This window comes from Apodemus sylvaticus, chromosome 21, assembly GCF_947179515.1.
Source record: "Apodemus sylvaticus chromosome 21, mApoSyl1.1, whole genome shotgun sequence".
Classification (NCBI taxonomy): Eukaryota; Metazoa; Chordata; class Mammalia; order Rodentia; family Muridae; genus Apodemus; species Apodemus sylvaticus.
Window position 1 is genome coordinate 6,272,568 of NC_067492.1, and position 24,761 is coordinate 6,297,328.

The window sequence follows — 24,761 nt, forward strand, 5'->3', positions numbered from 1 at the left end:
TTCTGCTTCTCCTTCCAGGTCAATCAGTGCCTGGGGCTCTTCAGGCTCTCTGCTCAGACTTACTTGAATCCCAGGCGTCTTCTGTGCCTTCCCCGAGTGTGTAGACCGTGTAGACCGGAAGCTGTACGACTCCTGCCCACCGACATTCCAGTGTCCTGGCACATTTGTTTCATCTTTACTCAGTGGTCCCTCAAGGGTGTGGAATGCTTTCTTGTGGCCTCATTTGTCTCTTGCTGGGACTGAGCAGAAAAACAGCCCCTGATGGTGGGCAGTGCCATCTCGTAGACTTACAGCTTGGGTGGAATAAAGAGAAAAATGGAGAATGCCTGTGACAGGGAGCAGACAAGGCAAGCAAGTCCACCCCCAACTCCCACCGTGTGTGTGTGTGTGTGTGTGTGTGTGTGTGCGCGCGCGCGCGCGCGCGCGCGTGTGCACGCGCGCGTTCAGGCCCTCAGATGCATGAAGAGGGTGCCAGATACCCAGGAACAGACCACTGTGAGCAGTGAGTGTGGGTGCTGGGAGCTGAGTTAACCCTCTCTGAGAAGAATAAGTGCTCTTAGCTGCTAAGTTACGTCCCTAGTCCCTATTTTGAGACAGAATCTCTTGTAACCCAGGCTGACCTCAAACTTCCTATGTAGCTGAAGATGACTTTGAATTTAGGCTCCTCCTGCCTCCATCTCCTGAGTGCTAAGATTACAGACTTGTACCATCATGCCTAGCTATTGTTTATAGTTCTGAAGGCTGAGAAACTCAAACTCTAGATGAGCTAGAAGATCTAGAAGAAGACCCACATCTTGGTTTACAGATGACCACTTCCTGTTGTATTGTTATATGGGAACAGCACGTCTTGTGTATCTTGTTTTGTTTTGTTTGTTTGTTTTTTTCTAGACAGGGTTTCTCTGTGTAGCCCTGGCTATCCTGGAACTCACTCTGTAGCCCAGGCTGGCCTTGAACTTTGAAATCTTCCTGCCTCTCTTGTGCATCTTCTTCAAGGGGCACTGATGTTCTGGATTCATTGTGCACACCTATAATCCTGGTACTTCCTGGGCTGAGTAGGAGTTTGAGTTTTAGGGCTACATAGAGAGATCCTGTCTCAAAAAAGCAAAGCAAAGCAAAACAAAAGAAACAACAACAAGTCGGGCGGTGGTGGCGCACGCCTGTAATCCCAGCACTCTGGGAGGCAGAGGCAGGTGAATTTCTGAGTTCAAGGCCAGCCTGGTCTACAGAGTGAGTTCCAGGACAGCCAGAGCTACACAGAGAAACCCTGTCTCGAAAAACCAAATCCAAAAATTAAAAAAAAAAAAAAAGAAAAGAAACAACAACAATAAAAAAAACTGCGTAAAGATAGCTAATAAGTGGGCTGGAGAGATGGCTCAATGGTTAAGAGCACTGACTGCTCTTCTGAAGGTCCTGAGTTCAAATCCCAGCAACCACAAGGTGGCTTACAACCCTCTGTAATGAAATCTGATGCCCTCTTCTGGTGTGTCTGGAGACAGCTACAGTGTACTTACCTATAATAAAGAAGTAAATCTTTTTAAAAAAAGATAGCTAATAAGCAAGCAAATAAATACATTGTTCCCACTCACGACTAACACAAGGAGGCTTTCTGTCTACTGCCTCCCAAAGGCCTACCTCCTGGTACTGTTACACTGGGGATTAGGATTTTAGCATATTAATTTTGGGGTGGGTTACAAATATTCATTCCATAACAGAAATTATATGTATTAAATCTTTTAAAAATATTTTATATTTATGTGCATTTTGCCTGCACGTATGTATTTGTACCATTTGGTGCAGTGACTTTGGTAGCCAGAAGAGTGTCCTAGACATAAACCCCCTCGAATTGGAGTTATAGATGGTTGTGAGCCACCATGTGGGTACTGGGAACCGAATCCATGTCCTCTGCAAGAGCAGGAAGTGTTCTTAATTACTGAGCCATTTCTCTAATCTCCCACTGCTTTTGAGACAGGGTCTCATGTAGCTCAGGCTGGCCTTAAAATCAATGTAGAGCTGATGACCTTAAATATTTGACTCTCCTCTACCTCCTGAGAGCTGAGATATGTAGTTATAGGTATATGTCACCATGAATGTGCACTGGCACATGTGTTACCATGTATGTACAATGACACATGTCATCATGTATGTGCAAGGGCACACATGTCACCATGTATGCAATGGCACATGTGTCACCATGTATGTGCAATAACATGTGTCACCATGAATGTGCAATGGCACATGTGTCACCATGCATGTGCAATGGCACACGTGTCACCATGTATGTATGGCAGAAACTGAATCCAGGCTTCTTGAATGCTAAGCAAGCACTCTTCCAGCTGAGCTCCATCCCAGTACCACTATAAAAATTACATCTCAAGAAAGCTATCAGAACTAGCAACAGCCCTGATGTCTATAAACACACAGTGAGCTGGTGAACACTTATCTATTCAACACAACACAGCTGTGCCCGCAGTTACATCGAAGGGGTTACCTGGAAGGGAAGCTGGGGATGTATGGGAAGGCGGAAAAAAGAGATGGAGACTAAGACAACACCTGCTGCTCAAGGTCTCAAAGTTTAATGGAGGACTCCAAATACATAGGCAGAGGAAAACCCTTCCCCCAAAGGCTGGAAGCTTCTCCACAGAACCGGTTCGGTTGCTCCACAGGTGGCTAGTGTCTCTCAGGAAACTCCGAGTCCTTGAAGAAAAATGGGCTTCACCTTGGTCTGAGCACTCCACCCTAGGTGGAGGGGATTATGGCTAACACAGGAGGAGTTCCTGCTCAAAGGCTGAGAGAGGAACTTCATATTGGTTGATGTCAAGTTGCTGCCAAGTGGCATGGCACCCCAATAAGGCTTTCCACACAGAGGAGCTGTCCGTATATACAATACAATGACATGGACGAATGTCATAAACAACGTGAGGAGGAAACAAACCCAGACACAAAGCCGTGTGTCGTGTGGTGTTCAACAAACAAACAAAGCAAGAGGTGGTGACAGACTTGTGTAATTTGTCAGGGGAGGACACAGGTTTATGGTAAGAAGGAGGCCCAGTCGTGACTGCTGTAATCACATAGTGTGTGAATTAATGAAATCGGTTTAGCTGAACCTTTGGAGAACTTGGCTGTGGTTTCTCTGAGTTTCGTGAGCTGATTTCTCCTGGGGAAGATCTGAGAAGAGGGATCAGGACCAGAGTTACTGCAGGCGGGGACAAGCAAACGCCAGGTCAGTGTGTTCTCTGTGGGTGTGTGTTGATATCGACACATTTCCTATGTATAAGACAAAGAGGATGGGGACTCTTCGGTACTCCCCTGCAGTGTAATGGATCAAAACAAAATAGAAACCCATACCAACCAAACCAAAAACACCCAAATCTCCTAAGCAAATGGAAGTTTTGTTGTGTTGTAAAAAATCTCCAGGTCTCTGGTTGTTGCAAGTGCCACTGTAGGCGGTAAGTTCTTGTGCTTGTTGGCAGCTGCCTAATGAGACTGTGAGGCAAGGGACTCCGGTAGTTGGCAGCTGGCGGTGGTGGGTGATGGAAAAGTCTTTACAGACAAACTCTGTTAGAGGGGATTGTTTGGGGCTGCATCTTACCACAAATGTCAAAATTATATAAACTGCATGATTTCTAGAGAAAGCTGCCTTCTGTTGTCAGAATACAAGAAAGGGACGGTGCATTGCCCCCTCCTGGCTCCCTCCTGGCCCCTTCCTGGCCCCCTCCTGGCCAGTGCCTCCACAGGGGAGCATTTTTGAAACAGGGAAATTGTGTCGTACCCAGTTACTGTTAAACTGAACCTTAGTCTGCTCAAAAAAATAGGAATATCCACTTATTGGTTGCCTATGGGGGCGCTCTTCCCAGCCCCTCCCCCATATGGGTCTGGTTGGGGGCGGGGCGCCCTGCAGTCATCTGCCCCAGGGCCCTGCAACTCTAGGGTGGAGCCTCTTTGGAGCTGCCCTAGTAGAGCCTGAGCCACGTTTTCTAGGGCTGGGCTGCGTGTACACAGCGAGGCACAACTTGCAGAGAAGGACTTTGTGGTAAGTAGGGGATCCCGGGGGAACAAGGGAGGCGGAGCTTCTATCAGAGGCTGCTCCAGGATTCACTAGAAACATTCCAGTCAGCTCAGGCTGGGCAGCTGTATGGGAAGACTGGAGGGGGTCCGTGGATGGGAACTGCTTGCTTGCAGGATGGGGCCTTTGGATACTGATCTCACTATGCTTTGGGGCTGACACAAGCAAGAATGTTCACACTACATCACAACCACACAAGTTCACTGTCCAGGTGTAGCCCTGCATACAAATGACCAAGAACTGGTGGGCAGAGGCAGAATTCTGCAAGCAACTGGCCGCACTCTCAAGGCCAGACAGATGCCACTGTTAGTCTAAGACCAGAGTGCAGAGATCTATATCTTCTGGTGGGATTGGGACCTTCCTTGGACCAGATGACCGATGAGTCTGTTTGTGCTTCTAAGATGGCCCTGCAATGATACCTGAGAGCTGTCCCAGCAGCCACTGGGTGTGGACCTATCTCAACTTTAATGATGGAAGGGCAGACTGGCTTGTATTCTACTGGAAAGAGCTTGGGCCCTGGGTAACAGACTCCCTCACCTACAGGCCTGCTCCGGACAGCATCAGCATGAGTGAGCGCATGAACACCACTGAAATCTTCGATGGCATCCGCTTCCCAGGGTTCATGCACACCCAGGAGTCCCTGAGAGCGGCCTGTTCTTTCCAGTTCCAGGACACAGACATCCTCTTGGTGACATTCCCCAAGTCAGGTGAGAGACAGGCTGGGACAATGGGCCTGGATAATCACAGGGCTTCCTTCCGCCCACAGCACCTCACTCCCCTTCTGGGCACTATAGACACCTGGACCCTCTCTGTCACCCGTGAATCTGGGCTGCCTTTCTGGCTTGAGTCAGTACCAGCTCCATGAGGCCACTCAGTAGCCTCGTTGGCCGCTTGGTCCTCTTTCTAGTAGCCTCAGGAGCTCAGGGTATCCTGGGCACCAGCAGTCCCCCTCCCTGTACCTTGGTCAGGTTCCCACGAGTTTCTCATAATCACTCTGCACTTGCTTGAACATGTTTCTGAGCTTCCCGTGGGGAGAATGCTGGGGATAATATGGGGACAAAAACTCCCTGATCCTATAAGACTGCCTGGTCTACCCTGCCCCAGTGTGTTCCGGGTACTAGCATAGTTCTGCAGGACCACCCTGCAGGACCATCCTGAATTTGTAAGGACTGGCACAGGGTTAAGGATCCAACTGGGGGTAGTTTGCTTTTGTTTCCTGGGCATAGGCCAGCTAGGGCACAATGCCCATTAAGAGCAAGATCTACCTTATGTGATTATGTGACTTGGCCACCAGGGCCACCTGAACTACAGTGACCTAGGTAAGCCAATGATTCAGCAGATAGGGCCGAGTAACCCTCCTATACTCCACATTTCTGAGTCTTCCTCTTACACCAGACCCCCTTCCCCTCCACCCCGCATAGTTGTCCCACATCCCAGCCACATCCCCTCCTGCTCCCTGGATCCCAGCCCTCCATTTACATCTTAACGTATCTGCACAGGGGCCTGGTCTGTGGGCTGGGCTTCCCAGCAGAAGGAATGCAGTGGTGGGCGGGGATCCATCAGACTGTGCCTAGCAGCCTCAGTACAACCTCCTAAAGGATGGAGCAGCAGAGCTGGATCCCTGTGTCCTGGATCCGGGCTGTCCCTGTCCCTGTCCCTGTATGGGGGCGGGGCGGAGACAGATCGGCCCACAATAAGTGCCCGAGCCCATCCTTGTGGAGCAGGCAAGTAATGACCTGTAGCTAGAAGACACTGCTGAGTCTTATCACCGTCCTTGCACTGGATGCAGGCAGGATGGAAGGGAAGGGCCGTGCCTGCTCTGAAGAACCTTTTCTGGTTTGTGTTTTCTTACACTGGTTCTGTTTGACCTAAAAAAAAAAAAAAAAAATAGGTGGTACCCTTCCCCTTATTGGAAGCCAGAGAAGCTACAGGAGGGAGGGCCCTGTGGCCTTCCATTCCCGTCAAGGTCCCTAGGACTTGCTGTCTCTGAAGGTGACCCCAGGAAAGTGTGATTGCTTGAGGGGAGTAGACACCTGAATAAACTCCCAAAGCACCCTCCTTTCTGGCCAGGGCCAAAGCTCCTTTTCAGATGTCTAAGGTAGAGAAACAGGTTGTGGCATAGCCTGGCGGAGTGTTTGCTTTGTGTCGATGAGGACCTGGGTTACATTCTTAGCAGAGAAGGCCAGATAGGCTTTCTGGGAAGATCATCACCAAGGCTGGAATGTTCTGGAATATTCCATTAGAAAGCGATAGTGGGGCAAGTAAGGTGACTCACTCCTTCAGTCCTAGAATCTTAGAGGCAGAAGTAGGCAAATCTCTATGAGTTCAAGACCAGCCCAGTCTACAGAACCAGTTCCAGTGCAGTTAGAGCTACACAGAGGTATCTCGGCTCCAAAAAACAAAACTAACGAACCAGAAAGTGGTACTAATTAGACGTCATGGTTTCCCCTCAGGGAGGTCATAACAGGGACCACAAACATGCACAGGAAGCCACCAGGAGCTGGGTGACAGGCCCATGCCCCAATGCTTCTCTTACCTCTCTGACCACCCTCCTCTAGTTCATTGGCTATCCCTCCTGGGAAGGCTTCTGCAGATCTGGGCCTCAGTTTGCCTACTCTCTGCCTCATCTCTCTCCTCTACCTTGCCTGGCAGGGTTACTGTAGCATCACTCATACCAAGGAGGCTTGGACATCAGTGAGTGTCCATCTCAGACCAGGGCCCTGCAGTGATCTGCAGGGGGAGCGGCGGTAGGACATACAGCCAAACAGGAAGCTGGCATGCGTGAGTCAGGTGCTCTCTGGTCAGCTCTTCCACAGGGGAGCCTCTCTTCCTCTCTGCCCAGCCCTCACATTCCTGCATCTGATGCCACCTTAGCCTCTCCTCTATCCCTGCCTGCCATCCCCCGGAAATCAGCCACAATATGCTTGGAATCTAATCCTCATGGTACGTGAGCTTGTGGGGCAGAAGGGATGTTGCAGTCATGGTGAAACTAAGGACCTTTAGATGGAGATCATCATGGGTCACAGAGTCCAGTGTCACCACAGGGTCCCTAGAGAGCAGTGCCTACGGCACAGACGTCAAAGGAGTTATGGTAACAAGAGCAGGGATGGATGGGAGGGGTGGCAGTGCTGTGGTGATGCTTTTGCCCTTGGCTGAGATGGTTTGGCAGTAATATGGCAGCCCCAAGAAGCTGGAAAGGGAAAGGCCCTAAGGACACCGTATCCTTAGCAACACCAACCCCACTAGCACTCTGATGCCAGAATTATAGGATGAGTTGCATTGTTGAAAGCCACTGGTTTGGTGGTTATCTGTAGTGTTTATTTATTTATTTGTCTGTGTGCATGTGCACACTTGGGCACACACTGTGACACAGCAGATGTGTGGAGGATGAAGGTCAGATGACAATTTTCCAGAATCGGTTTCCTCTTTCTTTCTTTCTTTCTTTCTTTCTTTCTTTCTTTCTTTCTTTCTTTCTTTCTTTCTTTTTGTTTGTTTGTTTTTTTCAAGACAGGGTTTCTCTGTGTCCCTGGCTGTCCTGGAACTCACTCTGTAGACCAGGCTGGCCTCGAACTCAGAAATCTGCCTCCCAGAGTGCTGGGATTACAGGCGTGCGCCACCACCGCCCAGCTGGTTTCCTCTTTCTACCATGTAGTTCTCCAGGGAGTTTATCAGGCTTGGTGGCAAGACTCGCTACCCATTGAGCTATCTCAGCCATGGAGCCGCTGGTTACAGCAGCGGTATGGGAGGGAACAGTGGTGGTGGTATGTCCAGGACCACATCCAAGTCACACCACACCTAGCACCGTCCAGGTACCCGCCAGTCACTCACGGTCTGGAGAAAATGGCGACCTGAGTGGGCTACTGTCTGGACATCCAACGGCTAAGGACCAGTTCTTGCTTTAGCAGACCACAGGGGGATGTGGCTATCTCTCTCCCCTCTCTCGGAAACCCTGCTTTTGTATCTACTTCTATTCTTTCCAGGCTCCCAGAGGCCCACAGGTCTGCAGAACTGAACAGCACCTAGCCCTCAGGAACTCATCCCTTCCTGCTCCAGTGGGCACAGAGTCAGCCTCAGCCTACCTTTGTAAATACAATGGATGACTAAAGTGTGTTCATAAGGCAAAGAGGTGGAAAGTCCTGGCGCTCTAGAAGCCACTCACTCCTGCTCAGTGTCTGTGTGATCCCAGAACTTTCTTTTCATTTTTTTTCCTTAAAAGATTTATTTTATGTATATGAGTACACCAAAGCTCTCTTCAGACACACCAGAGGAGGGCATCAGACCCCATTATGGATGGTTGTGAGCCACCATGTGGTTGCTGGGAATTGAACTCAGGACCTCTGGAAGAGCAGTCAGTGCTCTTAACCACTGAGCCATCTCTCCAGACCAATCCCAGAACTTGCAGTGGGGTCTTTTACATCCACATCTCCTATCTCCTCGACAGTGTCAGGTCTTACACACAGTGCTTTCCCCTTGTTTGTGATCTAGGTTACCCATATTCAGTGTAAAAATATTAAAGGGAGGGCTGGAGAGATAGATGGCTCAGCGGTTAAGAGCTCTGATGGCTCTTCCGAAGGTCCTGAGTTCAAATCCCAGCAACCACATGGTGACTCACCACCATCCATAATGAGATCTGATGCCCTCTTCTGGGGTGATGAAGACAGCTACAGTGTACTTACACATAATAATAAATAAATCTTTTTTAATAAAATAAAAATATATATTAAAGGGAAAGTTCTAGAAATCATTAACTCCTGTCTTAAATCATGTGAGGAAAGCTGCTCCCTCCAGCCTGGGAGGTGACTTCTCCACTGCCTCCCTGCTGCGTCCATAGCCTCTACCACTGAGCTCTTATCGAAGTTCCCAGTTATCAAATCCACGGCCGTAGAGTCCAGTGCTCCTGTTCACGTTGCCCTCGAGCCTCAAAGCACGCGATCTGCCCAACCCAGAGAGGCCAGAAAGTGCTCCGCCCCACCCCCCACCCCGGAAAAAGGTACAAATCTTCAACTTAATAAGGGAAAGACAGAATCATCTCAGGTTGCCAAGGTCTGTGTGTGTGGAGAGGGAGGGGCAAACCCAATCTGTGAAAGTGTGAAGATGAAGGAAGAAATCCAAGCTCGTTTTGCTGCTGCCCTGAGTGAGGTCGGTCACCAGGCAACGCAGAAAAGGTGGTAAAACTTTAGGTCCTGGGCTTGAGGGTCCCCTGGGGAGGGTATCAGGGGCCCATGCCCACTCAAACTTTGCCCACCCCAGCTCCATTGCCCCCAGAACAAAGGAAGAGAGTGCCCCTGTGGTCATGAGAATCAAGCTGCCATCTCCAGCCTGGGGCCAGGTGAGACACAGAGAGAAAAAAGGCACTAGATTATAGACGGAAGAAATGGCCGATGGTGGCATGCTGTCACTAATCTTGGCATGTGTACTTAGTTAGAGGGTTTTTTAAATTTGCTTTGTTTTGAGACAGTCTCTCTATGCAGCCGAGGCTGACACCTGGAACTCACTATATAAACCAGTCCGGCCTAGAACTCCAAGAGATCCAGTTGGCCCTGATAGGATTAGAGATATATGGCACCTTGCCCTAGCCTAAGGTGCTTGTATAATACAGTTTACAAAAGAAAAGGTTAGGCTGAGGCAATAGGTTCCCATAACCTGTCACAGAGCAGTTACAGTTGCCGTTTATAATTGTTAAGCCACACTGAGACACCACAACTGTAGCCTGTTACCGCTAGACTTTGTAATGAAAATGTGTCTTGAGGGGACATGGAAACTGCTTCTTTTCTTTTCTTTATTTTTGGAAAGAGGGTCTCACTATGGAGCCCTGGCTGGCATAGAACTTATTTTGTAGACCGGACAAGTCTTAAACTATAGAGATCCTCCTGCCTCTGCCACCCCAAGGGATTAAAAGTGTGTTCCACTACCCCTGGCAGTAGAGACTCTAATTCAACCCTGCACACTACCCAGCTAGCACTTGGTGAGTGGGAGCCAGCTTTCCCTCACTCTGGGAAATCTCTCCAATAGTCAATGCAAAGAGAGTTTCCGTTGGCCCATGGTTCTGGAGATCCCAGTCCACGACCCAGGGTACCACGGCTTTGGTCTTGTGGCACGTGGCAGAGAGGACTTGGCAGAGTGAATTCACTATGACTGAGAACTGAAAAGAGGAAGGGAAAGGAACTCGGGTCTAGGGACAGAACTCGTACTGCTGTGCACAAAGCCCTGAATCCACCCAAGTACAAAAAATAAGGGAAGAGACACACTAGGGATAGAAGAGGCGGGAAAAATGGATCTTAGCACACGGCAAGACCCACAGTGTGAAACAGACAAAAGCAGGTGTGGCAGGCAGCGCATGTCTGTAATCCTACCACCACCACCCCGCCCCCACTCAGACACTCAGGTGGTAGGGGCAGGAGAATCAGAAGTTTAACATGAAACCCAGCTCAAAAGAGGGAAGAGACTGGGGTGCTACTATCTCAGAAAACACTCCCTCCCCATGATCCAAAGACCCCCCCCCCATCCATCTCTTCAGTCTCCCCTCCTCCCTCTAACATGCAGGCCCTTCAGAGACATTCTGGATTCAAGCTAGAGTGCTGCTAGCAAGCATTGTCAGACCCAGCTTGCTCGCCCCTGAGCTTGACGGAGGTCACTAATATTTTGCATTATACTTAGGGACAGTCACTGTACGGATGTTATAAAGGAATCTGCCACCAAGTGTGGTGGTGCACCTGGAGTTTGTGGCCAGCCTAGTCTGTGAGTTCCAGGACAGCTGCTACATGGCGAGACCCTAGCTCAGTAAAACAAAACAACAACAGGAATTAAAGACTTTGTCCATTGTTTGCAATGTTCACATTTGGTTTATTCCTGTGGGGTGTGAAGTAAGATTTGGCTTGTGCAAATGGCTACTGTGTTGACCCAGAGGGGCTGTCCTGTGCTACACTCCTGACCACACTGTGTCTCCCACTGGGTGACTGTGGGAGCCGCGTCTTGGTCCCCACCAGGCTCCACTTGTGTTCGGAGGCCCAGCTGCCGTGTGTTTCTTTTCAATATGATTTCAGCACCAACTTGCCTAAGTCTGTAGAAACCCGAGGGTATTTTTATTGGAATCGAGTTTGAGTTACAGATTAACATGAGAGGACTGGTCTGTTTATTTTGTTAAGACATCCTGTCTAAGGACAGAGGATTCTCCATCTGCCCAGCCCACCCCCACATCCTCACGGAGGCGGGAATGCTCTTCCCACAGAAGCCTTTACCCGTTCCTTCCTGTCGGTCTCTCACTGCTATAGTAGGGGAGTTTTTCTCCGCTGTTGTACCTTAGAGTTGCTCTAGGGCCCGTGAGGACAACTAATATTCTTCTTTTTGTTGTTTTTGTTTTTGTATTTATTTTTAGTTTTTTGGAGACAGGGTTTCCCTGTGTAGCCCTGGCTGTCCTAGAACTTACTCTGTAGACCAGGCTGGCCTCGAACTCTGAAATCCGCCTGCCTCTGCCTCCCAAGTGCAGGGATTAAAGGCGTGTGCCACCACCGCCCAGCTTGTTTTTTTTTTTTAATTAAAAAAAAGTTTTATTTATGATTCTTTAATATATATGGGTATATACATTAAATGTGTAGCCCAGGCTGGCTTCGAACTCGTGATCCCCCTCCTTCAGCAAATCCTACCGGCATGTGCCACCACACAACCGGCTGTCTTTATGATAAATGCCTGGTGCCTGAAGAGGCCAGAAGAGATTGCCACACTCTCTGGAACTGGAGTTACCTATGGTTGTGAGCTGCCCCTGTGTGGGGAATTGAACCCACATCCTCTGGAAGAGCAACCAGTGCTCTTTTGTTTTGTTGTTTTGTTTTGTTTTTTGATTTTGTTTTTTTTCGAGACAGGGTTTCTCAGTGTATCCCTGGCTGTCCTGGAACTCACTCTGTAGACCAGGCTGGCTTCGAACTCAGAAATCCGCCTGCCTCTGCCTCCCAAGTGCTGGGATTACAGGCGTGCGCCACCACCACCCGGCTGCAACTAGTGCTCTTAACCACTGGGCAACATCTCCAGTTCCAAGACTTGTCATTTCCTTCCAAAGCACACTTTCCTCTTTCCCTTTCCCTTCCTTTTCTTCCTCTGTGACGCACAGACTAAAACCTAGGGCTTCATGACTGGAGACAAGTGATCTTCCGAGGGGTCTGTCCCCAAGCAAAACATGCCTTTAATAACGCCCGGGGGCTGTTAGACAGAAACTGACACTAAAAACTAGGGTTCTACAACATCAACTACAGAACAAAACCCAAAAGTGGGAATGCAGGGAGGGGTTTCAGGTACCTTGCCACAGCAGGCACTTCCGTGGTAAAGGCATAGGAAGAAAAGAGGAAGCGGCCAGGATTTGGCTCTGTGGTGGAGTTCTGGCTGAATTTATACACACCCCTGAGTTCTACCTGTAGGACCCAAAGCAAGGGAGGGAGGGAGAAAACAGAAGTGAGGGGGCGTTGGCGCTGGAGAGATGGCTCAGCGGGTAAGAGCACTGACTGCTCTTCCAGGGGTCCTGAGTTCAAATCCCAGCAACCACCTGGTGGCTCACAACCATCTGTAATGAGATCTGATGCCCTCTTCTGGTGTGTCTGAAGACAGCGACAGTGTACTTACATAATATAAATAAATAAATCTTAAAAAAAGAAAAAAGAAGTGAGGGGTGTTATAGAGAAAGCCCAAGCTCTTTAGAAAGGTCTTGAGGGACTAGGAAACCTTTGAGTTCTCTTGCACAGAACATTAGCAGAAATACAGGTGATAAAAGCACATACCAAAGGCCAGGTGTGACGGCTCAAGCCTTTAATCCCAGCACTCGGGAGGCAGAAGCAGATGGATTTCTGAGTTCGAGGCTAGCCTGGTCTACAGAGTGAGTTCCAGGACAGCCAGGGCTACACAGAGAAACCCTGTCTCGAAAAACAAACAACAAACAAACAAACAAAAAATCATTACTCTGAGGGGGCGGAAAACTGGAATGTGTTAGGCAGAAGTAGCCACACCCTACACCTTCCCCCCTTTCCCCCTTCCCCCTCTCCTGCAGGTACCACCTGGATGCAGCAGGTTCTGACTCTTATCTTCTGTGAGGGCCACCTGTGGCCCATTCACCACCTCCCCAACTGGGCCCGCATGCCCTGGATAGAGCAAATCTCCTTCGGCAGCCTCCTGGCCAAGCAGAACAGGTCCTGGCCCCGTCTGCTCACCTCCCACCTGAGTGCCAAAGGGCTCTCCCCAGCTCTGATGAAGGCCAAGGCCAAGGTAAGGGACAGGCACCTTCGTCCTTCAAGTCCTGGGGTGAAGGAGTGTGGAGTGTGCGCAGGTGGGTAAAAAATCCCAGGAGCAGCAGACGCGGGCTGGAGGGGAGGCAGGGTCTATACAGCAGGAAGTTTCTGCCCTGCCAGCAGTGCGGCCGGCTGGCCCAGGAGGAGTGCTGGTGAGTCTGGGCAGGTTAGGGCAGGTTAGCTCATTGTCCAGGTGTAGTGAATATCAGTGGTTGGCTCTGGGGAAGAGAGATCCCTTCCTAACTTGGTGGGAAGACCCTAGAGAAACTCGAGTAGGCTACACCAGATATCCTGGTAAGTAGAGGATTCTGGTGGAGCCTTGGCAGGCCGGGCTCACTTTCCCCTGTGGCATTGAGAGCAGCCATAAAGGAATAAGGAACAGTGCCCCGCCCCAATAAAAACGTAAACAACAGGGGGCTAGAGAGATGGCTCAGCCGTTAAGAGCACCAACCGCTCTTCCTGAGTTCAAATCCCAGAAACCACATGGTGGCTCACAACTATCTGTAATGAGGTCCGACGCCCTCTTCTGGTGTGCCTGAAGACAGCTACAGTGTATTTACATATAATAATAATGATTAAATCTTTTAAAAAATGCAAACTGTAATAATAAAGAAACTAAAATCCACCCCCATGAGCCACCCACTCACTAGCCGCACAGGACTCCTCCCACTGCGGCTCAGGGACCAGGTGTGGTCCACGCCTGGGCTGTGGAGGGGGCTGGAAGCCTACACTATGTAACTCTTGCCACTGCCAGCCTGGAGCTGGGGACCCAGGCTCAATTCTTTAAGTGTTCTGAAGGCTGGAGCGTGGAGACTCAGGACTCTGTCCACCAGGTGGTGTACGTGGCCCGGAACCCCAAGGACGTCCTGGTTTCCTACTATCATTTTCACCGAATAGCCAGCTTCCTGCCCAGCCCCAGCTCCTTTGAGGACTTTGCAGATGAGTTCCTCCAGGGCACGGGTGAGTCTCAGGGACTGAGGTGGCTCTCAGAGTCCCATCGTCACCCAGCTGGTGGGCAGCCTTGCCTCCTTGTTCCGGTCGCTCTGGGATCACCCTGTTCCTCCTGTGTCCCAGTCACACGTGGCTGGGGCTGCAGTACCTTCTCTGTTTCCCCCTGGTTCAGGTTTCTTCGGCTCCTGGTTTGACCATGTGAAGGGGTGGCTGGGACTGCAGAACGACCTCACTTTGCTTTTTGTCACCTATGAGGAGCTGCACCAGGTGGGCACCCCTTCCACGTATCCAACAGGCCACCTCCTCAGTCAAAGCCCTGGCATGTGGTGTAACCCAGCTCTTCCAGAATATTCTGTGAAGCTTGTTTTCCTAAGACAGAACTGCCAACGAAACGATATTGGTACTTTCAGAACTCCTAGATGCTCCAGATTCAGACATACTCCCCTGCCTGAGGCTTTCCAAAAGTAATAGCCATTGCGAGACTTGTTGGTAGGAGTTTCAAGCAACTTTTATATTATGTGTATTTATTTTCATGTCTGTTTAGACCATGTGTGTGCCCAAGGTGGTCAGAAGAGGGTATTGGTTCCCCTGGAACTAGAATTATAGTTGTAGCCGCCATGTGGGTGCTGGGAATCAAACCCAGCTCCTCTGCAAGAGATATGAGTGTTCTACATACCACACACACACACACACACACACACACCCCGAGACAGGGTTTCTCTGTGTAACCCTGGCTGTCCTGGAACTCACTCTGTAGACCAGGCTAGCCTCGAAATCAGAAATCCACCTGCCTCTGCCTCCCAAGAGCTGGGATTACAGGTGTGCGCCACCACTGCCCAGCGCTATGAGTGTTCTTAATTTCAGAGTCATCTCTCCAGCCTGAGTTTCAAGACTTTCTTACATTTATTTTATTTGTATGTGTAAGGATCTTCCAGTGTCAGTGGGGGCCAGAAGAAGGCATTGACTCCCCTGAAGCTCCCTCGATGTGGGTGCTGGGATTTGAACCTTCGTCCTCTAGAACAACAACAAGTACTACAGCCGCTCAGTCATCTCCCCAGCCCCAGGGTTAATGTACATTTACAATTTTAATATTGTGGGGCTAGGGAAATAGCTAAGTAGGTAACGTGACCCTAGCACGTGTACTAAGCCTGAGTTTCATTCCCCAGAACACATGTGAAAAAGTCAGGTTTGTTAAAACATGTAGGAGAAGCAGAGACAAGTAGAGCCCTGTGGCTCACCGGGCTGACCAGCCTAGTCTATTTGGTGAGCTGAGGGCGAGGGATAGACCATTCACCAACAAAAGAAAAGACTGGTGACATGGCTCAGTGGTTAAGAGCACTGACAGCTCTTCTGAAGGTCCTGAGTTCAAATCCCAACAACCACATGGTGGCTCACAGCCATCTGTAATGAGATCTGACGCCCTCTTCTGGAGTGTCTGAAGACAGCTACAGTGTACTTAGATATAATAATAAAAAAAAATTTAAAGAATAAATAAATCTTTAAAGGAAAAAAGAAAATGGGCTTCTCTGAGGATTTTCCTCTGGCCCCTACATGTGCATGTGTATACACACACACACACACACACACACACACAGAGAGAGAGAGAGAGAGAGAGAAAGACCCCCAAATACATAGACACACTGAAAAACAATTCAGGGACCAATGAGATTGCTCAATGGATAAAGACATTTGTTGGCCAGGTTTGATCCCTGGAACCCATATGGTGGAGACAGAGAACCGACTTCCCTCTCTCTCTCTTCTCTCTCTTCTCCCCCTGTGCCTTAAGCTATACATTCAGCCACTGATGTTATTTCTGTATTTATTCATCAAGGTGCTCTTTGATTCACGCCTGACTGCATTTGAAAATAGAGATAAGCTCCCCTGAGCAGCTTTGGTGCATGGATACAGGCCCGCTTCGCCCCTCCCTCTCCTCCCTCTCCTCCCTCCCCTCCCTCCCCTCCCTCCCCTCCTGCACTCTCTAACGGAACAGACAGGCCTGGCCTCCCCATTACTCAGCCCACCCTGGCACAGGCAGCACATTGCATGCGCGATGCTGAAGAACCTTGAGTTCTCTGAGCTGTTCCAATATTATGTGTAAACAGCAAGATTTTCACTCGGACTGACAAGATGAGATCTACCTCTTCACAGTGCGTTTCACATCCCATCCGCAAGGCTGCCCTTTCGTCTGCCTGTGGCTTCTGCTCCAGCTGCTGATGCCGTGTGTGTGCTCAGGGATTTTGGAGAAGCCGAGATCTGTTGGTCTTAGAAACTGTACACAGTTGCCTCCCAGCAGACAGCACTGGTTTGGCCTCAAGACATTAAAACACGGGAAACAAGAAGGATCATGAACACATTCACATCGGCGGAGGTCTAGGCTTCCCAGAAAAATGAGTCTTGGGACAAAAGTTAAAGCTCAATTTGCAAGGATTTTTTTTTTTCTTTTAAATCAAATTCCTTAATGACGTGACACCTTCTGAGTGTCAAGTGCAACATGATCCCAACACGGAGATATATTAATACTTGAGGTTTTATTTAAGATTTTTATACCTTGCTTCTAGTCCTTGGTGGTGTTGGCCTGATACTGCTCAGGGTACGGAGAGCTGTGAGCTTCTGTGTGGCTGCCAGGAATGGAACCTGGTCACTGCAAAGAACAAGGGCTCTGAACTGCTGAGCCGTGTCTGCGGCACCCCACCCACGCCTTTTTCAGGACTATGAAATATTCTGTGGTGTAGACATAGCTAAAAAAATTCTTTTTGTGGTTGATTTTATGCTGATTCCAGCTGCTTTCTATAACAAGTAATACTGAATTGAGTGTGTTTGTTTACACTTCAAGTTACTTGTACTAATTTTTAAAGTTATTTTATATATATATATGAGATTTATTTATTTTATGTATGTGAGCAGCTGTACACACCAGAAGAGGCCATCAGATCCCATTACAGATGGTTGTGAGCCACTATGCAGTTCCTGGGAATTGAACTCCAGACCTCTGGAAGAGCAGTCAGTGAGCAGTCAGTGCACTTAACCTCTGAGCCATCTCTGCAGCCCATACTATTTTTTAACACATACTGGGGGATGTGTTGAAGCACTGTCTCTCTATGTAGCTCTAGCTGTCCTGGAACTCACTCTGTAGACCTCTTTGGCCTCAGTCTGCCTCCTGAGTGCTGGGATTGCCCTGCTTATTATTTTTATTTTTAAATATGTGTTTATCTGTGTGTCTATATTAATATTTATGCATTGGCTCTCTCAGAGCTACAGTTACAGGGTGCTGGAAACTGACCTTGGAACTGTCCCAAAAGCAGAATGCACTCTAAATCGTTACATTGTTTCTCTCGATTCTACTTGTACTATGTTAATGTCTTAGATATGTATCCATTCCTCTGAGTCCAGGAACCTCGGAGTACCATCCGAAAGTTAAGTGAATTCCTGGGGCGCTCCCTGGGGCCAAAAGAAGAGGACATCATCCTGGAACACAGCAGCTTCTCCTTCATGAGTCAGAGCAACATGGTCAACTATAGCCTTTTGTCCGAGGATATCATAGACCACAGCCAGGGCAAGTTCCTCCGGAAAGGTAGGCCTCCCTCCCAGCCTCCCTTCAAATACCCAGGGCCCTTCCTGGGACCAGGCTACCCTTATCTTTTGTTTGCATGTCTTGGTTTTGGTTTTGAGAAAGGTGTCTATGCAGTCCTGGCTGTCTTGGAACTTGCTATGAAGACCAGGTTGGCCTCAAACTCACGGAGATCTTTATGCTTCTGCCTCCAGCGTGCTGGGATTAAAGGCGTTCACCACCCTGGCCTTTTGCAGCCCTTGGCCTACCCAATCTTCTTCCTCCCTGGCCTTCCTCATTCCCCCACAGCATCAGTGTGATATTGAGGACACTCCAGCCCCCGTGCCATTACTTCTGGTGCTACCTTCACAGGGGTCCTCTTTAAGCCCCAGGCTACAGCTCCACCTCAGACCACTCCTCCCAGAGCCACCCAGATTTCTGAATACCTCTCAGAAAGTGCCCTATACCCCATCATTGCCAACTCTTCCAAAAGAAACTGACCTTCTCCATTATTAGAGGCAGCGTGTTCTAACCGTGCCTGAGCCAGCCCCACCCCGCCCACCCAGTTCTGAAGAATGGAGAGTAGGAAAGATCTCTAACTGCCTGAATACCTATGGGATGCTTGGATGCGGAAAAGAGGGGGGCCTGCAGATCCTCATGGTCACTAAAAGTACGCCTTGCTATGGTCCCTGATACAACCCCTCTGTGCGCCGGGACCTCCAGCCGTGTGTAGACTGGACGTCGCCTTCCTCAACAGTCAGAACACTTGGAACTGTCCTCAGTGTCCCCAACAAGACAAACCCTCAGGACAGGTCTTCGGGGTACCAGACCCTGGCCCCCAACTGCTAGCCAAATGTGTAAACCCCAAGATTTTAACTTGGTCCAAGATGGGGCAGCCATGGGTGCCCACGACCACATCCTGTGGCTGTCATCTAAAGACTCGGGTACGTTCTCCCACAGCCCTCGGGCCACGCTCCTCCCGGCCTGTTACTCCTGTGGCGCCAGTGTTCACAGTTTCTGGCTACGCCACTTTAGGTTCTGTCTTGATTAGGGTGTCGTTGCTATGAAGAGACGCTGTGCCCACAGGTACTCAGGCAGATAGAGATCTTTTCCACTACCCTTTCTTCAGAACTGGGTAGGGGAGAGGCTCAAGCCAGCTAGAACTCGCTGCCTGTAGTAATGGAGAAGGTGGGTTTCTTTTGGAAGAGTTGGCAGAGATGGAGTTTGGGGCACTTTCTAAGAGGTATTCTTATAAAGCAAAACATTTCATCAGAATTGGCTTACAGGTTCAGGGGTTCTATCCATCATCATCATTATGGTGGGAAGCATGGCAGCATGCAGGCATGGAGGAGCGAGAGGTGATCTGCAGGAAGCAGGAGACTCTGTGCCACACCAGGCATAGTTTGAGCATAGAAGGCTTCAAGGCCCGCCCCCACAGTGACACACTTCCTCCAACAAGACCACACCTACTCCAACAAGACCACACCCACTCCAACAAGGCCACACCCACTCCAACAAGGCCACACCCACTCCAACAAGGCCACACCTACTCCAACAAGACCACATCTACTCCAACAAGACCAACAAGATCACACCTATTCCAACAAGGCCACACCTACAACAAGACCACACCTACTCCAACAACAAGACTACACCTACTCCAACAAGACCACACCTACTCCAACAAGGCCTCACTTTCTTTTTTTTTTTTTAAATATTTATTTTATTTATTGTTATATGTAAGTACACTGAAGCTGTCTTCAGACACTCTAGAAGAGGGCGTCAGATCTTGTTAGGATGGTTGTGAGCCACCATGTGGTTGCTGGGATTTGAACTTGGGACCTTTGGAAGAACAGTCAGTGCTCTTAACCGCTGAGCCATCTCACCAGCCCAAGGCCTCACTTTCTAACAGCACTACTCACATGTGGGCTAATCCACCACGAGTCTGTGAGGGCCATTCCTCTTCCCGCCCCATCTACTCTTACACTCTGAGGGTACCACTCACTAGATTAGGCCTCTCTCCTCTTGTTTGTTTTTTGGATTTGGTTTTTTTGAGACAGGGTTTCTCTGTGTAGCCCTGACTGTCCTGGAATTCACTCTGTAGACCAGGCTGGCCTCGAACTCAGAAATCCGCCTGCCTCTGCCTCCCAAGTGCTGGGATTACAGGCGTGAGCCACCATCACCCAGCTGGCCTCTCTCCTCTTAACCTTTTTCTAAATTAAGTCATGTTCCCAGGTATCAGATGGGAGGTTTGCTGGCCTCCTACAGGACAGAATTCAGAATGTGGTGATGGAGAAGCGGCTGTCAGTCTCTCAGAGTTGGCTGTGGTATGTCCTGCCTTCTGTCTCTGCCTGACTCACACCATCTGCCCTTACTCTAGGTGTTGTGGGAAACTGGAGGGAACACTTTACTCCTGAGCTGAATGAAAAGTTCAACGCTGTCTACCAGTCCAAGATGGGTGACTCTGGCCTCTGCCTCCCCTGGACCATGGACTGACCCTTCTGACCTATATAGACAATTCACCCAGGCTTGTCCTACTCTGCTATGACCCTGGTCTAGCCTGTCCTCCTACTGTGCTATGTCCCTGGTCTAGCCTGTCCTTCTGTGCTATGACCCTGTTCTAGCTTCTTCTCCTACTGTGCTATGACCCTGGTCTAGCCTGTCCTCCTACTGTGCTATGTCCCTGATCTAGCCTGTCCTCCTACTGTGTTATGTCCCTGGTCTAGCCTGTCCTCCTACTGTGTTATATCCCTGGTCTATCAATAAAATCCCAGATCCATATTGTACAGACTGTCCTGGCTCCAGCCTGGACCTGTTGTGTACTATATATACCCTTACCCTGGGACTTGAGGGGAAACCCACCCCCAGGACCCTCTTTTTTCTCTAGAGCTTGGCCCTTGACTAGGCTGAAGCCCCAAAGCTTTCTTTGGAACCTCCAAATGAGACTTCCCTAGACCCTTATACCCCAGGATCATTCTTCCAGAAGGCAAGGGTAAAAATGTAGAAAAGTGGGAGGAGCCTGTGGGGTTCCCAAGGAGACAAAATCTAGACCAGAGAAGCCAAAGCAAGCATTAGGAACAACAAACCCAAGGAAGGGGAGAGGCCTCTGCCTACTGACTGGGGCTCCCAGAGTATGTGCGCGCCTTCCAAGATGGCCGCCATCACAGCCACACGTGCTCGGCGGCAAGCTTCTGCTCTGAGGAGAAGGGTTGGCGGCACTGGGCAGAATGAGTCCCAAATGGAGCCAGAAAGTCCCTTCTTGTCCTCCCCATCCCTGTGTGCTGCCTGTCTGCCTGAGTTCCGTGGAATACTCTAATGGCAGCATGACAAAAATCCATCCCTGGCTTAAAGCCAAGGAGTGACTTGATCCGAGTTGCTGGCTCCAGAATCGGTTGATTCAGAGCTCCGTCCTGTTTTCATTTATAGCAGCTGTCTGCTCACGCGCTGCTGCGACAAGAACAACCCTCTCTAGACCCTTGGGTCTTGGTTCTGCTCTTGGAAAGGGTCCCTGGTGTTTTTGCAGGACAGGACCTGATGACTGGGCCACACCAGGCATAGCCTGAGCATAGGAGGCCACCCCCACGGTGACACATTCCTCCAACACGCCACACCTACTCCAACCAGGCCAAGAGAATCCAGGAGGCCACATGAGAGTGCAGGCTCTTCAGGTCTGAGTGCAGATCTGGAAGCTCTGCCCCTCGGCCTGTGCCAGTGTGGAATATGAAGGCATCCAGATGCCAAGAACATTCATCCTCAACATTGCCACACATGGGTCCACTGCTCAGCCCCAACCATTGGGCTAACAAGCAAGGAGGGACCAGGTATGAGGCCGGCAGCTGGAGGACTGTGACTCTGAGCTGTCTCCCTCAGAAGCTTGGTGTCAATGCTAAGCCCAGCTTGCCTGCCTCAGACCAGGGACCACTGAGAGAAGGGAAGGAGGGCATCCTAGAAATGACATGCACAGGCAAAGTAGAGGTGATCCTGTGGGAGGCAGGGAAGGAACAAGCCCTGATTCGCTGTTTTTTGGGTGAAAACTTAGAGGCAGACCCTAATCAGGCTGAGCAGTCCATCCCAGAGGCCAGGATGACTCCACTCCAGTATCCGGGGAAGAGGAACCCAGGGGCAGAGGCATCAAGCTCACGGGACTGGGGTTGCCTGCAGAGGGGCAGAAGGCCAATTTGCAACACTGGACAGCGAAGCCAGGAATTCACACATGCTTAGTGAGAATTCTGCTGCTTCTGGGTGTGGCGACACGGCATTGGGAAGCAGAGGCAGGTGAATCTCTGAGAGTTTGAAGCCAGCCTGGTCTGCATAGTGAGTTCCAGGACAACCAGGGCTGTGTAGAGAGACCCTGTCTCTAAAAAGACAGACAGACAAAGAGAGAAAGAGAGGAAGGAAGGAAGGGAGGGAGAAAAGAAAATACATGAGAGCTCCAAGGAGCATCTGTCTGTCTGTCTGTCTGTCTGTCCTGGCTGCAGGGTTGCTTTTAGCAACCCAAGTGGTCATGCTTAAAGGACAGCTGAATGGCCACAGCCAGGTGATGTCCCCAGACCTCATTACAGACGCCGTTTATAATGGTTGTAAACACAGCAGCAGCAGCCTTGACTTTGGACCTTCTGTGTGTCCCCAGAGTGGGAGTTCCTATGACAACAAGTGACTTTTCCAAAGACCCCATGAGCTGGGATGGAACTCAGTTGCCGAGATGCTTGTCAAAGCCCTGAGTATGACCTCAAGCAGTTATAAAACCTAACATAACGGTGCATGCCTGTAACCCAAACACGGGGAGGAAGGGACAGGAGGGATGGAAGTCACGGTCACCATTAGCGACATAGCGGTCTACAAAAGACTGACTCAGAATAAACAGCCTGATGTGGTGGGGCGCACCTGTAACCCTAGTGCACTTGGGAGACAAAGGCAGGTGGATCTCTGGGAGTTCAAGGTCAGCTTAGTCTACATAGAGAGTTCCAGGTCACCCAGTGCTACTTGGTGAGACCTTGTCTCAAAACAAGAAAGATCCAGGAGGGCCCAGTGGCCTAGAAGCACTGTGCTTCAATAGCAGAGAAAGAAGTCAAGTCCCTGTCATGCCCAGAAGGGCTGAGAGGAAGGCACAAAGGGTAGCCGTGCTCGGATGGCCCGCCTCCTGACAAACTGCGCTCCCCTGGGGCCTCAGGCCGGCCTCCTAAAGCTGAGTTAGGGACATTCAGAGCAGCTCCCTAGTTAGAGAAGAGTGCACAGCAAAGGAAGGGGAACCTGCCCACTGTGGGCTGAGGTCCAAAGCCCGGGAAGACAATAGGTGACTTTGTGACCAGCTGGGGAAGTGATAGCACCAGAGTGCTCCCAGGAGGTGCTCCAGACTACAAAAAGGCACAGATACTTGTCTCGGGCCACAATAGCTAACAATCCAGGATGGACCCAGGGGTTTTTTGGATGAGTCCAGCAAGGACTTGGGAAGGAGCTGAGCCTGTGAGAGCGGGTTCTCTTGGTAATGCAGACAGGAAGTGGGATTGCGATGGAGTCCTAAAGGACACACCGACCGAGCGACCCTCTACCAGCCTCTCCTTTGGGGCCAGGAGCCTGCACTACTCAGTCTTGGGAAAAAAGAGAAACTGTGAGCCAGAAAGATCTCTCTCTCTCTCTGTCTCTCGCTGTCTGTGTCTGTCTGTGTCTGTCTCTCTGTCTCTCTCTCTGTGTCTATTGCTGTCTGTCTCTGTCTGTCTCTATCTCTGTCTCTCTGTCTCTGTCTCTCTCTCTCTCTGTCACACACACACACACACACACACACACACACACACACACACACACACACGATGACTGAGTTCTTCTTGGTATCTATCAGCCTGAAATCCCACAAAGGATCGTCTTAAAGGCCTTGGTCCTGGCTGAGAGAGAGCACTGAGAAGCGGCTGGCTCTGGAGGTGCCTTAGGACATGTCCCCAAGTCTCATCTTGGTTGCTGAAGTAGATTCCCCAAAAGATAGAGCCCAGGGCAAGGGAGGATGCCCTGCTGCCTCACAGGGGCCTCCTTTATCCCGGGGCTGTTTTTCAGGGGTATTCTGTTCAACACAGTGACTCTAAGAGGATTTAGTCTGTTAACCCAGGTCATCAGCTCCCCCACCAACAGCATGAAAGGACATGCTAGCACCCCGAGTAAGTAACTCCTAGCACCCCGAACAGATAGCTTCTTACCCTACTTCCTCTGGTTGAGACTCTGTCTTATACTTGTAAAATGGAGCCTCCTAGGGTTGAAGGCAAACTCCATTCACCCACTTAATGCCTGAATTTTCATGCATGTGGTGAGGGGCAAAGCACTGGCCTTCAAGCCCCAGTGCCCATTTGCAAACTGGGAACTATGACAAACCTGTTCAAGAGAGACACAGGCCTCACCTACACCCTGCAAATAACTTCTCTGAATCCGGATGTTGTTGCTGGGTTAAAACCTCATAGAGTAGACTGACTGGGAAAGTCTTAAGAGAGGTTTGAATAGTGAAAGCGACAGAGCAGTGCAGCCCTCCCCAAATGCACACATGCACACTCAGACACTTGGTAAAACAACACACACATGCACGTATTTGTGTGTGCACAGACACATGCCTGAACGCACAACACATACATAACCAAGGCTCCAGGCGTGGCCTCCTGGGAGTGACGCATGGAAGGCCCAGAGACTCGGTCGACTGTGTATTCCCGGCTAAACGCCTTCATTTCTGTGAGTTCAGGCCCCCCTTCCATGAAATGCACGCACTCACAGTAGGCCATCACGTGGGGCTGTTGTGAGAACTCAACACAGCAGGCAATGTTTAAGCAAATGCTTAGGGAGTTCTGAGGAGGGAGGGAGGGATACTCCACGGTGTACAAGCACTAACTAGATCTGGTGAGAGGAGGAAGAGAGGAGAGGGAGCAGGGAGGACACGCCCCGAGGGCTGATTGCCCAC

The 24,761-nt window shown here is 50.0% G+C and overlaps 1 protein-coding gene across 1 annotated transcript; it reads left to right on the forward strand.

The window, feature by feature from the left end:
* Positions 1-3,964: 3,964 nt before the first annotated feature.
* Positions 3,965-20,621, forward strand: LOC127671639 (sulfotransferase 2B1-like). Its single transcript, XM_052166487.1, has 7 exons — positions 3,965-4,030; positions 4,607-4,770; positions 13,095-13,309; positions 14,166-14,292; positions 14,456-14,550; positions 17,674-17,854; positions 20,211-20,621. The coding sequence occupies exons 2-7, from the start codon at positions 4,629-4,631 to the stop codon at positions 20,324-20,326; spliced, it is 876 nt and encodes a 291-aa protein (XP_052022447.1). The 5' UTR covers positions 3,965-4,030; positions 4,607-4,628; the 3' UTR covers positions 20,327-20,621.
* The last annotated feature ends 4,140 nt before the right edge of the window (positions 20,622-24,761 follow it).

Coding starts and splice junctions, on each gene's coding strand:
- LOC127671639 (XM_052166487.1), top strand. CDS start 4,629: ATGAGTGAGCGCATGAACACCACTGAAATCTTCGATGGCATCCGCTTC. Junction 13,310..14,165: donor TGATGAAGGCCAAGGCCAAG/GTAAGGGACAGG, acceptor TCTGTCCACCAG/GTGGTGTACGTGGCCCGGAA. Junction 14,293..14,455: donor TGAGTTCCTCCAGGGCACGG/GTGAGTCTCAGG, acceptor CCCCTGGTTCAG/GTTTCTTCGGCTCCTGGTTT.